The sequence below is a fragment of the Hyperoodon ampullatus genome, assembly GCF_949752795.1.
Source record: "Hyperoodon ampullatus genome assembly, chromosome: 13".
Taxonomy (NCBI): domain Eukaryota; kingdom Metazoa; phylum Chordata; class Mammalia; order Artiodactyla; family Ziphiidae; genus Hyperoodon; species Hyperoodon ampullatus.
This window is the reverse complement of record NC_136926.1, coordinates 29,378,574-29,396,668: the sequence shown is the minus strand read 5'-3', so window position 1 is coordinate 29,396,668 and position 18,095 is coordinate 29,378,574. Positions and strand designations below refer to the sequence as shown.

At 39.6% G+C, this 18,095-nt stretch overlaps 1 protein-coding gene across 1 annotated transcript in view; it reads right to left on the bottom strand.

Moving 5' to 3' along the window:
- The window catches only part of SPIRE1 (spire type actin nucleation factor 1), a gene marked incomplete at both ends in the record, with an annotated part of 182,465 nt that overhangs the window by 43,011 nt on the left and 121,359 nt on the right, over window positions 1-18,095 (bottom strand). The window contains 1 exon segment of the mRNA XM_079717033.1: window positions 2,793-2,870. Within this exon segment, the coding sequence (XP_079573159.1) occupies window positions 2,793-2,870 (78 nt within the window).

The following is an 18,095-nucleotide window of genomic DNA, read 5'->3' as shown; positions in this document are numbered from 1 at the left end:
CTTCAAGAAAATGAAATATATGTAAAATATTTATTATAATTTAAAATATATTAAATGTGTTAATATTATTATACTTTAACCCTTTTGTTTTCCTGCCTATGAGCTATCATATTCTCGGTTTCAGTAAAGAGAAAATCAATATGATATTTAACTGAAATATTATAGGTTGTTAAACATTAATAAGTGGCTCAATAGCTACATAATATATTAAAAATCAAGTGACCTATTTCATAAGAAATGCCTATATAACTGATTAAACTTCTCAAAAATGTCCTCAAAAAATGATTCGTGATTTTTTTAAAAGGTACACCATTTCTTATTCCCAAAAGGATTTGAGGTACTTAATACTGTGGTATAGCCATCAGAACATCTTCTAAAATATTAACATTTAAGACAAGTTCTTAGATTCTGCCATTAAAGATATCCTAATATAAATCCCTAAAATATTTAGATCTCTCCTTTGGGAATGCTCGTCTCAACTTCTCTTGCTCATTCCTTGAAGATCCAATTCAAATACCATCTCATTTTTAAAATACTGTCTCTTCTCTTCACCTCCTCAGGCTTTAAGAAAACCTGACATATGAAACTTTGAATTCTCAAAACAGATAAATTAGTGATTATTACTCACATTAGAATCTTTTGCTATAATTTATAGAAAGATTCAAACAGACTCTTTTATGTAGCCAGTTCATTATATATTATTGTTGGCAAAAATTTTACAAATGACTTCTCAGAAACTAAGTAACAGTTATATAAAATAATGGACAACTGTCACTGTATGTATTCCCAGAGATTTTATCATTTACCCCTTATTACACTAGAAAGATTCTGAAATATATAGATTCTGCCATTAAACGTATTCTAATTCTCCTTCATACTATTCCTCATTCCTTCCCCATTTCATTCTAATCTTTCTAGGTAGTTCATTTTCATGATCTTATGAAAAAGAAGCTGGTGATCTAGGCAAATGTAACTCCCTTTGGAGATAGTACGTCTCTTGTCAGTGATCATACTGTTTTAGATGAGGTTGCCTTAAGACAGTTAATTAAATTTTTGGTTCAAGTTTATACTAGCCATTTGCTAACTTCTGAGCACCTGGAGTTATTTACCTGGCTTCAATGTCTTGGAAAGCAAATTTAAAAATTTATTAACCGGGCTTCCCTGGTGGCGCAGTGGTTAAGGATCCGCCTGCCAATGCAGGGGACACGGGTTCAAGCCCTGGTCCAGAAAGATCCCATATGCCACGGAGCAACTAAGCCCGTGTGCCACAACTACTGAGCCTGCGCTCTAGAGCCTGTGAACCACAACTACTGAAGCCCACGTGTCACAACTACTGAAGCCCGCGTGCCTAGAGCCTGTGCTCCGCAACAAGAGAAGCCACTGCAATGAGAGGCCCATGCACCGCAATGAAGAGTAGGCCCCACTCGCCGCAACTAGAGAAAGCCCGCGTGCAGCAACGAAGACCCAACGCAGCCAAAAATAAATTTTAAAAAAATTTATTAACCAAGATGACATACACCTAGAGCAACACTATGCAAAGGAAACTGATAATCAATATTATTCTAAAGTGACAATACTAGTTTGTAAGACAATATAGGCTACTTGTTTTTTAACCTTACTCTTAAGTATTCCTGATTAATATCATTCCAAATATCTCAGAAAAGATATCGTCCATAAATTAAGAATACTGCTAACAGGAAACACCCAAATGACCATCAACAGAAGAATGGATAAACAAATTGTGGTACTTACAATGGAATACTACTCAGCAATAAAAAGTATAAACTATGATACAGGCAACAACATGGATGAAATCTCCAAGGAATTATGCTGAATAAAAGAAGCCAAAAAACCCCAGTATATACTATGTGATTATATTTATATAAAAGTGTAGAAAATGCAAGCTAATCTATAGTGACAGAAAGCAGATCACTGGTTGCCTGGAAACTAGGGAGGAGGGAGGCAGGAAGTAGGGTTACAAAGCAATACGAGGAGACATGGGGTGATGGACAGGCTCACTGTTTTCTTATGGTGATGGTTTGTTTCACAGGTGTGAATGTGTATGCGTATATGTCAAACTTATCAAACTGTACTTTTTAAACATGTGCAGCTTGTTGTATGTAGATTACACCTTAATAAAGCTGTCAGAAAAGAATATGACAACTGAAATCTAACATGGTCAAAGGCGACTCGTTCATATCCTCCAAATCTGTATCTTTTCCGATTCTGTCATTTAATGTCATTATTTATCCAGTATCCTTAACATGGAAAGTCAGAATCCTAAAATGTGCCTTCCTACATGGATCTAGTACCATGTTGGAAAAACAGTAGACAGTCAGTGAGTCACATGAATACACTGCAATCATCTGTTCCAGAAATCTGTCTTCTGTTTCACCAGCGCAGAACGTTGTAACATATCACTCATTCTGCATCCCCAGGGCCCTAATCCAGTAACTATTCATTGGATAAATGAATGTACTACACTATAGTTTCACTATATCCTGAAACAGAGCTTAAACTTTGACTTCCACATAAGAGGATGCTATGATATTAATATAATTAGAAAGGTCAATATTTTAAAACACTGAAATTCTCAAGAGACATTGGGGTGGTTCTAATAAAATTAGATAGTTTTTAAAAAATGGAATAGCTATTTCCTCAAATGTTAGGTTAGGCTTTCAAATTGGTATAATATCATTTCATACTATAGTCCTTAAGATAGACCATTTTAAAAAACATGATATGACTTCTTCAACACTAAACAGAACAGAGAGAATACCCAGCTATCTCACCCAGTCAGCGTTTTTCAGCTCCTCCAGGTCTGTGTTAGATTCGTTACTCTTCTCCATTTCTTGAATCTTCTTCAGATTCTACCAAATTAAAATTCAAATAAAACAGTTAAGCACAAAATTTCATTAAGCTACCTTCTCAAATTAAAATTTCGAACGGATATCTTCAGATAAAATATATACAGAAGTGTTACTGAAGCAGATAGCCCAGAATCTACTCCTCTGTAAATTTCAGCCAATTTCAGTAAATTAAATGCAGTCCTGCAGAGGGATGGACTGAGATTGTTCACTCTAATTTCCTTTGAAGCCTTGTGGTTAAACCTCAGTCACAATATTAATTCACATCTTCTAAACTGTACTGACATTTCCTTCTCCATCAACCCCCACATTCAATCCATCATTAATCTCACTGATGTAACTTTCTCTCTTTATTACTAAATCCTCTTCTTTTTATCTCCACTGTAAATCCCTTAATCCAAACACCATCTTATTTGGCCTGGACCTCTGAAGCAGCCTTGCCCCGGACACTAAGTGCTAAGCCTTCAGGCAACCATCAATTTAACCCCAACCACAACCCATGTTACAGGAGAAACTGAGGCTCACAAAAGCTAACTAATATGTCTGGGGTACCCCAAGGTGAGGGACAGAGCAGGAGTGAAGCACATGGAAGTGCCCCAGGGCCTCAGAAAAGGTGAGTGATGGAGCAGGACTGAAGCAGACAGGAGGTAAGACGTATGGAAGGGACAGCACACGATGAGCAGAGTATTGGAAATGTAGCATCCAGACGCTTAAATAACCCTGAGAAAACGGACGGGTAACGTTCTACTTTAACTTGGCCAAAATGAGCATTTATGAATTGGTATTACACAAGGAAAAGAACAGGATTTATGATTTGTACCTGGGCTTTGCACATAACGGGTACTTAATAGGTGGTGTGACATTATGTCAAAATCTGCGTAATAGGGGCCTCCCTGGTGGCACAGTGATTGAGAGTCCGCCTGCCGATGCAGGGGACACGGGTTCATGCCCCAGTCCAGGAAGATCCCACATGCCGCAGAGCGGCTGGGCCCGTGAGCCATGGTCGCTGAGCCTGCGCATCTGGAGCCTGTGCTCCGCAACAGGAGAGGCCACAACAGTGAGAGGCCCGCGTACGGAAAAAAAAAAAAAAATTGTAGCTCAGATACTTCCTAGCTGTGTGACTCTGGATAGATATACAACTGCTCTAGTCTTCAGGTTGATTTTCTCACCTGTAAAATTCAGCTGCTAATAAATACCTTTTTGATTTTGTTAACATTACATAAAACACAAAAGAAATATAGCATGTGGCCTGGCTCATATTAAGCAGATTAGTAGATATTAGTTATTTAGCATTTATTTAGTAGATATTAGTTACTATAAGCCAGTGAATATCTATGAAGATTTGATTGTGAACACTTCCACTCTATCACAAAAACATTTTATTCTTTCTTTTTTTAAACATTTTATCTTTTAACAAATGAGACCTCTCTTTAGCCTCTTCATGAAGTAAAAAATCCTGACTCATCAATAAATCAGTATAAAATAGCTGAGAATCTGTAAATACTATAATTGAACAAGCTTGAACAAATATTCAACGAAGAATCTCAGGTGTTCTCATTAGCAGCAACACAAATGAGTTATTTGAAAGTAAATTACAGATTTTTATAGTTTTAGAGACACGCTTCTGTCAGTTATATTCTAGCTTCTGAATAAGTTTTCTTTTTTTGCTTGTACAAATGTAAGAACAGATGCCAACCTGTGCCTGGAATAGGGTGAGAAAGTCCTAACTGAGAGCATCCACATGGCAATTAACTCTCCCCCCATTTCTGACACAACCATTCTCAAGCTAGCAATTAGAACTGCTCTTTGTCAACATCTTTAGTTCCCAGCATCTTAAAAAATAAATAAAATCTACTCCGTGAATCACAAGTATATCAATTACTCAGAGTAATGTTAATGTAATTGCATAGATTCAACCACCACCCTTACTGACAATGTATTCATGTATTAACATAATATTTTAATAACAGCATTTTAATGATCACCCTTTTCCTCCATATTGTTAACCATTTAGAACCATTTGTTATTTAATGGTATTCCCCTGTACAATGGGTACATGTTTTCAGCTAGAAACGTTTAAATGTGTAAAAATGAATGTTTCAATAATTCCTTGAAAAAAACCTTTTTTTAACTCAGTTAAAATATGCTAATACACTTTTAAAGAAATTACTTTCATAGAGACCGTTAAATATATCTCACAAGTGACAAAGTCACTAATATAAATATTGCCTATAATAAACAGAACATGTATATTAGCCTCACAGAGTAAGAGCCATGATGTCCTTCCTAATTCAGATACTTTTACCACAGAAAAGATAAAGGACTTCGAAATTAATATTCTGGAAATTAGAGCACAAAAAAGCCCCCAATTACAGCAATTCTTGTGATAAATGGAAGTCTCCCACACATATGAAGAGCTAATGGATAATTATTAAAGAATATGATTTATATTTTCATCAACCTTTATGGCACTGTCTTAAAGATGTAACATGCTCCTTCTCCCAGAGGGGTGGAAGAGGGAGAAGACATGAGAGAAAGTCAGAGCATTTTACTTAATGAAAAATGTAAAATGTTAAGATACTAAACTATAAGTTGATATTCTGTAAAGCTCAATTTGAATTTGTACGGTTCACTGAAGAAATTAGAAAAAGTATAGATGAAATCATCAAAATGAAGGAAATGCATTTCTAGGTTCCAGGAAAGGAACACTGTTCCTCCATTCTCCCAGTATTTTTGTAGACAGACCAACACACACACACACACACACACACACACACACACACACACACTCTCTCTCTCTCTCTCTCTCTCTCTCTCTCTCTCTCTCTCTCTCTCTCTCTCTCTCTCTCACTGGCTGAGTGTTTAATGCCTGTCTCTGCCCCAAGTAGCTGGACTCACAGTATCTCCCTAAAGACATCTATCTGCCCTTTCGGTTTTTATACTCATTAACTGTTCACACCTACAGAAATGCAGTGATGATCATTATAAAACAATCATTAAAATATCAGAGACACTATTTACAAATTATATCACAAAAAGCTATTTTCTTAATAAATAAATACAAATCAATAAGAAAGACCAATACTCCATTAGAAAAATGGGCAAAGAATATGAATACACAATTGAAAAATACAAATAGCTCTTAAGCATATGAAAAGGTACCTGATCTCATTCATTGTAAGGAAAATGTAAACTAAAACTATGAGATATAAATTTTCACTTATCACATAGAAAAATACATTGTGAAGATGTAGAAAAACAGACACTCTTACACATTTCCAAGGAGAGTATCAATTGGTAAACCTCAATGGAGGACAATCTCATAAATTTTATGAAAATTATAAATGCACAATTTCTTTGACCCAGAAACTCTACTTTTAGGAATTTGTCTTACTTATGCAATCACACCCATGAAAAACAGGTTAAAAACTATCCATTGCAGCATTGTTTATAAAGAGCAAAAAATTGGAAGAGACTTATTAGTTGTCAATAGAGGACAGATTAAATCAATTACAGTCTATCCACACAACAGAACATCACGGAGACACAAGAAATGTAAACACTATGCACTGATATAAAATAATTTACAAGATTTATTATTAAATGAAAAAAGCAAGGTTCAGAACAGCATAAAAAAGGAAGAAAAAATATTGATATTTTTCTGTTAGTTATACATAAATCATCTGTGTAAGGACAAAGAAGAAATTAACAGTATTTGTTGCCTGTGGGAGAGACTGTGCAGCTAGGAGACAGAGGGAGAAGAGGGCAGCTTCCTGCACTACTTCTGGACTCCTGGAGCTTGAACCATGTGAATTTTTTTATTTGTTAAAATAAAGTTAATTAAGTTCAAAAAGTTACAGGACCTGAAAAGTCTATAACTGAGTTCTGACATGGTCTCCTACATAAAAGATTCTTCTGAAGCACTTTAACAGGGCGAGTAGTGACAAACCCAAAGAAACCTAAGGGCAGAGAGTGTAATTTCACGATTGCTGATGAGATGAGTGTTTGGCACATTTACTAACATTCACAAAATAAATCAAATAGAAAAAAGATAGACTTTGACAAGGACTCTTAAAAAGTTACAAATAATAGATGATTTAATTAAAATGAACAAAATGGCAACCTTAAACAGACATCTGGTGGTAGATTCTTTCTTTCAAAAAATATGTTCACCCCTTGGAGGACTGGGAATCCATTTTGACTCTAGGGAGAAATTTCCAGTTAACTTAAATGTCATCGCAGTTTTATTACTGGAGGTGTAGGGAGCAGACATGGAAAGGAGAGGCCAGGAATATGAGAAAGCTAACTAAAATATACTTCAACATGTGAATGAGATACAGGTTTTGTGGCTTTATCTTTGTGAGTGCATTAAAGCAGAAAACAGTCTCAAGTCATGTCACAGCAGACGTCTTAGGAGTCAGTGTTACTGGCAATGGCACTATGATGTAGGTGGACTTGGTTATACTGGCTGTGAGATACTGGGTGGGAAATAGTTACATTTGATTTTTTTCAACCAATTACAGGTTATAAAATGTGGTCATCTGATTTTAAACAACAGACAAAAGACAATTTCATAACAGCCTAATCAATTCCAAAAACTGTTTCCCCCCCCTAGCAACAGAAGATACTTTATACATACATATATAGTATTCCATTTTAAGTAAAATATTTTAGTACTATCTTGTTTAAAATTAACTGAGCTCAAAGATTTCATCACAAAATTATGATTCTTTTATAGGACTAATTGAAATAATATATGTAAATCACTTAATAAACTATTACAGCAATCATTCTGATTATATAGTGTAAAATTACTCGTATAATCTTTTGAAAATTCATAATGAACCATGCTGCTTTCCCACTCACCTTAGCCCATAATTTCAATATATGGTCAAATACTAGCAGCTAAAGATAGACTGGCTCTAATCTGGGCACCTAGAAATCATCCTTCCATTACAGGGTTTTATTAAATTTAGGGTAAGATTAGCCAATCAGAAGAATGTGACTGGTGAGGTTTAAAATAAAGTCACATGTAAGTGAGAATCCCTCAAACACTTAGAAAATGGAGACACTGGCGTAATGCTCCTTCTAACAGCTGTATCTCTGAGTACCAGAAGAGGAAACAGGTGCCTCCACGGTGCCTCCATTCACACGCCACAGCCCACATTCCACTGCTGGACTGGCTGCTCCTGGGCTGTAGCTCTTACTGGAGTATCTTGTTCACCACTGTGTCCCCAGTGAAATGTAAATAGTAAGAGTACTGAATGCATGGCTGTTGGGAGAACTGCAGAGTTAATGCACACCACAGCCTTAGAGCAGTGTCTGCACAGGATAAGTGTGGGAGAAATACTAGCTGTTATTCATTGTAGTAGCACCTGCCGTATAGGAGACACATGACACAACTGTTGCATGAATGAATAAATTTTGCCAATTGATCCTAATTCCTTTGGGACCTAGTGCTTCTTTACTCGCTAGGATTTGCAATAGCCAAATATGGCTGCTGCATTCTCACAGGTCCCCCGAAGTCCCCCAGTGTCTGCCCAACCCCACACTCAGGTTTATGGAATCCTCCTGTACATCCTCATCTCCTACTGCAAGATCCATTTTTGGTGTTTGTCACTATTTCTAAAACCTTAGAAAGGAGTGCTAATCCCAATTCTTTCTATCACTATGGGCAGCTAATTGATTATAGTTTGTTAAACTGTGCTTCAGCTTTCCTCTCTATAAAATGAGGTGGGACGCAAACAGTAGTACTGCCTACTTATCAGGACTATCACGAGGTTTAAAGTGCTCACAAAGGCAATGAATAAGAGATAGTCAGGGATTATAAATGTTTATGTGAAAGTGACATAAATTGTTTGGGCCCAGAGCTGCAGCTGTGGGCTTTGGATCTTTTTTCCCAAAGTACATACATTTCCTTAGAGTGGAAATCTTTGAAAAAATTATAAAAATCCAGTAGCACTCCACCTCACCCCCTACTCCTCAGGTTCCCACTTTGGACAGCAGCTCGAATACAAGGGGATGACTATAAAGGACTTAAGGCTGATTCTATTTTGCTCTATTTCTTCTTGAATGTTAATGTGTTAAACACTTAGGAAAATTCAACTATAGAACAAAATGTGACATTCACTAGGTTGAAAAAATCTCATTAATGAAGGGCCCTGTTGTTGCCCTAAGATGAGGAAGCAGCAAGGGGAACATACCTAAAAAGATGACAGGAGATGCTGTCCTCGGTCCCTAATTCTATGACAGGGTTGGGAATATAAACATGGTCTTTGTCCCTAAGATGTTCAGTCTAATGAGGAGACGAACGTAAATGGTAATTCCAATACAGTGTGATAAGTGACAGAAGCCAGAGCAGAGTGCTCTATGAATGAACACAGAGAATAAAGAAATTAACTTTGATCAGCAGAAGCATTTCAGAACAGTGGACATCTGAGTTAGGTCTTAAGAATAAGTAGGCATTTTCTATGTGAGAGAAGAGAGGAAAAGGACATTTCCAGCAGGTGCAGAGGCCCTCGGCAATCAGGGGCTGGAGGAAGGGTAGCAAAGCGTGAACACGTGGTGGGCAACAGGGAATGAAGAGCCCGGAGAGGTCAGATTTGGGCCCGGTTGTAAAGGGTCCCTATGCTGTGCTAAGGGGTCTAAACTTTCCACCTACAAGCGTCAAGGAGTCAACACATCTTTACACAGGGACGGAAAGCTGGAGGATAGATGGAACGCTGGAGGACAGACTGTACATGGGGACGGAACGCTGGAGGATACAGTCTATCCTCCATTAGGAGGCTTTGCCACAGCTCAGGCAAGAGACGCAGACCACTGCACGAGCAAGGCACAGGTAAGAACATGAAGGAGGCTCTGCATCTGGAGACAAGTCAGGAGTGTCAGGGGACCACGATTCGAGAGAGGTGGCAGAAATCAGATGTCCAACACGTGAACCACAGTTCTCTAAGTCATTCAACGCTGATCCAAGATTTATACAGGCGCTATTACACTGCGGTTGCAGCAGTGAACTGGAGAGAAAAGATCTCTGCCCTCAGTGAGAATGTATCCTAGTGGCAGATATGAATGAGGCGGAAAAGAGACCAGCAAAACAACTCTAGACTGTGATGGCTGCTAGAAAGGAAATACACAGAGTAATGTGACTTTAAAGAAACAGGCCGAGTGCGCTCACTACATAAGAGCGTTTAGGAGACACCTCAGACGTCCTTTCAGCTGAGGACTGAAGGATACAAATGAAGAACCATAATTCACAGGGTGAATGAACATAGCATTTATAAGAGGAGTTTAAGATGTCAACAAGCAACTAAATAATCAAGCACCACAGGTGCAGTCACACTTGAGAAGAGATAAAGATCATTATGTTCGGATAATCAGAAATGACAATCTACACTGTGATAGCCTGCCTCTGAAGAAATCCAAGATGGCTTAACGATATTAGACATCTTATCCCTCAAAGATCAAGATGTTTGGGGGTATTCTACCTTCATTCTGGGGTTGTTTACATGTATGGCACAAGAAACAGCAAGGGGAGAGAAAATTTTCATCACTTTAAGTATATAATCTTCTAACAAATTACGTGCTTTAAAAACCTTTTACGTGCCTTCTAATTAAGAGTTCTTATTGCAATGATATGAACATGTTTCATAATGTTCAATTATTTTTACTGTTCATTCACTTATGACTAATATTATTATATTAGGATTTTCTGCTTTCCAGGAATTTGCTTACCGTTAGATTTTAAAATACAGAAGTTTGGGACTTCCCTGGTGGTCCAGTAACTGAGACACTCTGTGCTCCCAATGCAGGGGGCCCGGGTTTGATCCCTGGTCAGGGAACTAGATCCCACATGCTGCAAGTAAAGATCCTGCATGCTGCAACTAAAACCTGGTGCAGTCAAATAAATAAATAATTTTAAAAATAAATAAATAAAATACAGAAGTTTTAGTCCTCACTGACATCAGTACAGTAGCAATGTCAGTATTGACTTTACAGCTCAATACTGACAACACTGAGCTTTCCTATAAAATCTACAACACTGAACAGCTTTCCTATGAAATCCATCTTGAATTTAAAATATAATATAAAACCGGATTAAAAAAACAAAAAAATGGATAAAATATGATATAAAATAGTATACATTAACTTCCTAGCAAATTTTACTGGGAATGCATTTTAAATGTTTATCTGTATATATTTTGCCTATACAAAACAAGACTGGTACAAAAATGAGGAAAATCTTGAGTGAATAGAACAAAGATTTAGTCACATGAATTGTACTTTCTGCAGAGCATTTTATGACCAGAAGGAATCTGGGCATGTCTATTTTGCCCCCACTTCCCTTTTTAAAGTGAAGTAAACAGAAATCTAGCAAAGGCTATTTGACTTAAGCAGTTGCATGACTAATGAGTGGAAGAATATGATTCACCAACACAAAAGGGGCTTTAAAAAATGACGTGTTGATATAAATATTTTAAATATAATAAAAATGAAAAATGAGTTATTTGCTTGAAAACAAGATTTTTTTTCAAAAGGTTCTTTTTAAACAGTGTACTTCCCTGATATATCAAGTTTTTTCTACAATGATAAATACAGTTACACCTCTATTGTGAAACAAAGGGTTTCCTGGAGAAGGGGGGTAGGGCACACTACACACTAAATGTGGAGGCAATAATGTTAGAGCAGGCTGGGAACATACTGGAATCAGTCAACCGACCTTCTAGTCTGGAAATAATTTTATGTCAATCTTTGACATTTCCATTTCCATATTACTTCATACCTAAACCTAACATGACACATCCCTCCTCCCATCCCATTCCCATCTGTGTGCGTGTGTGAGACAGACACAGACAGACACACACACACACACTCTTGCACACATGTTCCCTCATGAGCCCCCTTCTCCCCCAACTCAAAATTTTATTCTCTCTGGCTCACACCCCCTTCTTCCCAACCCTGATTAAAAGCCTGTATCAAAGCGTACACCTGCACTTTCCTCCAGGGACTCTTCTCAGCCATGTTCCAGGACAGTCTGTTGCAGGTGACTGTTCTTACAGGAAAACAGAAATAACTGCAGAGAGCACCTTCGCCAGGCTGGAGAGCGGGATGAGGATGGAAATACGGGCATCAGAAGTGCTGAGAACTTCCTTCCATGGGAACCTCTAAGCTAAGCCTCAGTTTACTAATCTACAAAGTGAGAGTCACAGGACTGGTCATGAAGACTAAATGAAGCAAACAACAGCAGCCACTTTGTGGCTGTAGGGCTTAAAGTATGAGGAACTGATAAATAATTTCATGTAATAATAACAAAACCAGGGACTGATGACCAAAAACTATTTAGACAGCAATGAATTAAAGCACACTGCCATAAATATAATTTCCTTTTTTCCAACAAAGTAATTTACACTTGAAATTGCCAAGCTCAATCCTCCCTTCCCCACTGCACATGCTCACCAGCTCTAGCCAGTCGAGTTGGGCTGGGGGGGGTCACTGGCACGAGGGCATGGGCCATCTCTTCTTTCACGCGACCCTATGCACTAAATGGACGGCTCAGACAGTCCCTCCATCTACACTTACATACAAGGATATCAAATTGCTTATAAGACACGGGAACATGTACTCACTTTCAAGGATATCAAATTGCCTTTGAGACACAATAACAGCAGCCTATTCAAATCTTCTCTATCGTTTGGAGAACCACCTTAAAGGGTCTCATTCATTGTTTAAGAAGGAAATCATCACATCATGAAAAGAGATCATAATGAAAATGAATTTGCTTTCTAAATAAATAGATGAACTACAAGGCCTTGTGATTTGTATAGTAGCTAGGTCTGGTAAATGTAATGACCACTTTATAGAACAATTATAACACTTGGAAATAGGTTATGGGTTTTATATTTTAATAAACTGCCAATTGAGCATATAAGAAGTTTAATATAATTAAAGTACTTTTGGTCTATCAAATCAATACATTATCAACAACTGAGCTCAAACGTTTTGATACTAATATTTTACCCTAATTTTATACATGCACACACAAGCACATGCACACACAAGCACACACACACACAGATATATGGTTGTTTGAAACATCACTGATAATCAGATAATCAATCAACCTGTTGAATCAGAGGTTATTACTTTGAAAATTCCAGTTGATATACAGTAACTCACAGGTATAGAAGAAAGATCGTCTGATTCTTTTTTTTAAAGAAATCCCATGGGTTTTTAAATAATTTATTTATTTATTTATTTATTTATTTATTGGCTGTGTTGGGTCTTCGTTGCTGCGCGCAGGCTTTCTCTAGTTGTGGCAAGCGGGGGCTACTCTTCATTGTGGGGCGCAGGCTTCTCTTGTGGAGCACGGGCTTTAGGCATGCAGGCTTCAGTAGTCGTGGTGTGTGGGCTCAGTAGCTGCAGCACACGGGCTCTAGAGTGCAGGCTCAGTCGTTGTGGCATGCAGGCTCAGTAGCTGTGGCTCATGGGCTCTAGAGTGCAGGCTCAGTAGTTGTAGCACACGGGCTTACTTGCTCCATGGCATGTGGGATCTTCCCAGACCAGAGATTGAACCCATGTCCCCTGCACTGGCAGGCCGATTCTTACCACTGTGCCACCAGGGAAGTCCCTCGTCCGATTCTAAAATTGTGTATTTTGAGATCTTCAGAAAATATATCAAATTAGCCCAGAGTTTTGTATTATTAGTGTGAATTTAGCACTCTTGAGACTAGGTTAAAGGTTAAAATGACTAACATACATATATGAACTAATATGTATGAAAATTTTCTTTAATTTCAAGAAAAATGCATACATTGAAGAGGAAAGGGAAATCCATTTGGACCCTATAAGACTTTATTCCTAAAACCTCAGTACTGACAGGCAATTTATGTAGTATAAAATCTGTAATTAAATGGTACAGAATGTTCATGCCAGGATTTCCACATATTTTATAGCTTACCTTCTCAAGACTCACTATTAAGTAAGTTCTTATGTGTAAATTTAAAGAATGGAAAGGGCACTCAAAGGCCTCATCTACAGCCCACAAAACTTCCTGTATTTACTAGAAATATCTTGGTCAAAATGTTTCTAATAGTCAAAAATGCTTTCAAAACTGGCTTCTTTCAACCAGAGCATTTCTGAAGCTCTGAAAAAACAGACATAATGCATAAATCATTTCAGTTCAACAGACATTTCTAGAGTGTTTCCTACATGCACACACTGCAATAAGAGTCACCAACAGGAAGATAATTCAAAACACAGTCATTCATCTCAAGCACTATCTGGCCCAGTTGTGGAGAAACAGTTCGAAGACAAGCAAATAACTCCCAGGGAGTATGAGACGTGCAGGACTGTGGGGTATAAGACACAGAGGGAGTGAAGGATGGAGGGAGGTACCACGTGAGCAGGCTTTAGGTGGGTAAACAGGAGCTCACCAAGAAGGCAAGGCAGGGAGAGAATGCCAGGCAGAAAGAACAGAAATGTGCTAGGGCCACAGACATACAACAAGCATGATATATTCGGAAACTATAAGTAATTCTGACTGGATAGTGTAAAATGCAAAGGAGGGAGAGTTGAAAAGGAGAATAAAAACACAGCTAGGTGAAATGCCATGAAGGCCTCGTGTGCAACACAATGGAGTTTGGTTTCACTCTCTAGGCCATGAGGAGCCAAGTTAACCAGAAAGCAAAGTGCCTTGTCGAGCTGCCAGGTGTCCAGTGATCAGGAAGGAGGAGCCAAACTGAAAGTAACAACCACGCCCTTATTCCCTTACTGCAGCAGTGCAAACAAGAGGCCAAGAAAGAGATTTTGCTCTCCTTGCTCCATTTTCCCCTCAGAATGGCGCTGGGTGAGGTCAGGTGACAGGCGGTGCAGGTGGGTGATCTTCTCACTGTGGAAGAGCACTGGACAGCAGGGCCCTGCATGTGTGGACCCGGGGCTGGTGGAGGGAAAGAGTGGAGGCAAGGGCCTTAGCCAAGGTCCTTCGAGTGCAGGCTCTGAGTGAGGAATGCAGGTGTGCATACCCCTGTGGCCTGTGGGCGTGGCACACCAAGCTCGCCATCCCCTACAGAAAACCAGAGTGCAGCACTCAAGTCCCGTGTGGAAAGGGCAGCCTGCCCCCGGGAGGCCTGCCTGGGAAAGCAGGCCTCAGGTCAGGCCTAGAAGAACACGCGGAGGTTTGGGCCTGGAGCCAGACTCCTCGGGTCAGATCTGTGACCTACAGGAATCATTCCCAATAAAGTGGAAGATGAACTGGACGGAGAGAATTTACAGAGATGAGACCAGCAGGAGGCTACTGTAATAACCCAGGTTGGATATGTGGGCCTGAACTCTTGGTGAAGTGACTAAACCTAAGCCACATAGGACAAGAAGTGAATCCAGGAAGGACTGATAAACTGTCAGAAAATAGCGGGGAGGGGAGGTCAAGGGACAATACCGGTTCAGGTGGCAGTGAGGGGACGAGCTCAATGGGCAGGGGTTACAGTCAGGGGGTGAGGAACGAAAGCCCACGATTTCCAAGGTGGAATGATCGCAGGTTATCACGAGGACAAAGGTGTGTGCAGGTAAGCAGAGTGCTGAAGTAGAGGAGGTGTCAAGGGGACAAAGCTAAAGTTTCTTTTATCAATGAAATCAGTCAAGATGATGGCAGATGACAGTGATAATGGGTTCAAGAATAACAGAAGCAGATGGCATGAGGTTTTGGTACAAGTATGAAGAGTCATTGTTTAGAAGCAGCAGAGAGAGAGAATATCACCAACTGACCCCAGTCCAAAGATCTGAAGCTGTGGAGGACAGAGCAGCCTCCCACAAGAGGGAGGCAAGAGAAAGCACTGCCCTTGGGGGAGTGGGAGTCCTGAGAAGAGCCTGAGGGTACTGAGAAGTTCTTTTTAAAAATGGAGCAGAGTTTCCAGAAAGAAGAATGGAGATTCAAGTTTGTGCTTAGATCATGTCAACAAAGCTTTTGCTTCATTTTAATGAATCATAAATTATATATTAAGAAAAAAAGGCCCTGAACCAAGATGGCGGAGTATAAGGACGTGCTCTCACTCCCGCTTGTGAGAACACCAGAATCACAACTAGCTGTTGGACAATCACTGACAGGAAGACACTGGAACTCACCAAAACACATAACCTACATCCAAAGACAAAGGAGAAGCCACAATGAGAGGGTAGGAGGGATGCAATCACAGTAAAATCAAATCCCATAACTGCTGGGTGGGTGACTCACAGACTGGAGAACACTTATACCACAAAAGTCCACCCACTGGAGTGAAGGTTCTGAGCCCCACGTCAGGCTTCCCAACCTGGGGGTCCGGCAACAGGAGGAGGAATTCCTAGAGAATGACACTTTGAAAGCTAGTGCGATCTGATTGCAGGACTTCGGCAGGACTGAGGGAAACAGAGCCGCCACTCTTGGAGGGCACACACAAAGTAGTGTGCGCATCGGGACCCAGGGGAAGGAGCAGTGACCCCAGGGGAGACTGAACCAGACCTACCTGCTAGTGTTGGAGGGTCTCCTGCAGAGGCGGGGGGTGGCTGTGGCTCACCATGGGGACACGGACACTGGCAGCAGAAGTTCTGGGAAGTACTCCTTGGTGTGAACCCTCCCAGAGTCTGCCATTGGCCCCACCAAAGAGCCCAAGTAGGCTCCAGTGTTGGGTTGCCTCAGGCCAAACAACCAACAGGGAGGGAACCCAGCCCCAACCATCAGCAGTCAAGTGGATTAAAGTTTTACTGAGCTCTGCCCACCAGAGCAACAGCCAGCTCTACCCATCACCAGTCCCTCCCATCAGGAAACTTACACAAGCCTCTTAGATAGCTTCATCCACCAGAGAGCAGACAGCAGAAGCAAGAAGAACTACAATCCTGCAGCATGTGGAACAAAAACCACATTCAAAGAAAGACAGACAAGATGAAAAGGCAGAGGGCTATGTACCAGATGAAGGAACAAGATAAAACCCCAGAAAAACAACTAAATGAAGTGCAGATAGGTAACCTTCCAGAAAAAGAATTCAGAATAATGATAGTGAAGATGATCCAGGAACTTGGAAAAACAATGAAGGCAAAGATCGAGAAGATGCAAGAAATGTTTAACAAAGACCCAGAAGAATTAAAGAACAAACAAACAGAGATGAACAATACAATAACTGAAATGAAAACTACAATGGAAGGAATCAATAGCAGAATAACTGAGGCAGAAGAACGGATAAGTGACCTGGAAGACAGAATGGTGGAATTCACTGCTGCGGAACAAATTAAAGAAAAAGGAATGAAAAGAAACGAAGACAGCCCAAGAGACCTCTGGGACAACATTAAACGCAACAGCATTCGCATTATAGGGGTCCCAGAAGGAGAAGAGAGAGAAAGGACCAGAGAAAATATTTGAAGAGATTATAGTCGAAAACTTCCCTAACATGGGTAAGTAAATAGCCAGCCAAGTCCAGGAAGCGCAGCGAATCCCATACAGGATAAACCCAAGGAGAAACATGCCGAGACACACAGTAATCAAATTGGCAAAAATTAAAGACAACAAAAAATTACTGAAAGCAGCAAGGGAAAAACTACAGATAACATACAGGAACTCCCATAAGGTTAACAGCTGATTTCTCAGCAAAAACTCTACAAGCCAGAAGGGAGTGGCATGATATACTTAAAGTGATGAAAGGGAAGAACCTACAAGCAAGATTACTCTACCCAGCAAGGATCTCATTCAGATTCCATGGAGAAATCAAAAGCTTTACAGACAAGCAAGGGCTAAGAGAATTCAGCACCACCAAACCAGCTCTACAACAAATGCTAAAGAAACTTCTCTAAGTGGGAAACACAAGAGGAGAAAAGGACCTACAAAAACAAACCCAAAACAATTAAGAAAATGGTCACAGGAACATACACATCGATAATACCTTAAACATGAACGGATTAAATGCTCCAACCAAAAGACACAGCCTTGCTGAATGGATACAAAAACAAGACCCATATATATGCTGTCTACAAGAGACCCACTTCAGACCTAGGGACACATACAGACTGAAAGTGATGGGATGGAAAAAGATATCCCATGCAAATGGAAATCAAAAGAAAGCTGGAGTAGCAATATTCATATCAGATAAAATAGACTTTAAAATAAAGAATGTTACAAGAGACAAGGAAGGACACTACATAATGATCAAGGGATCAATCCAAGAAGAAAATATAACAATTATAAATATATATGCACCCAACACAAGAGCACCT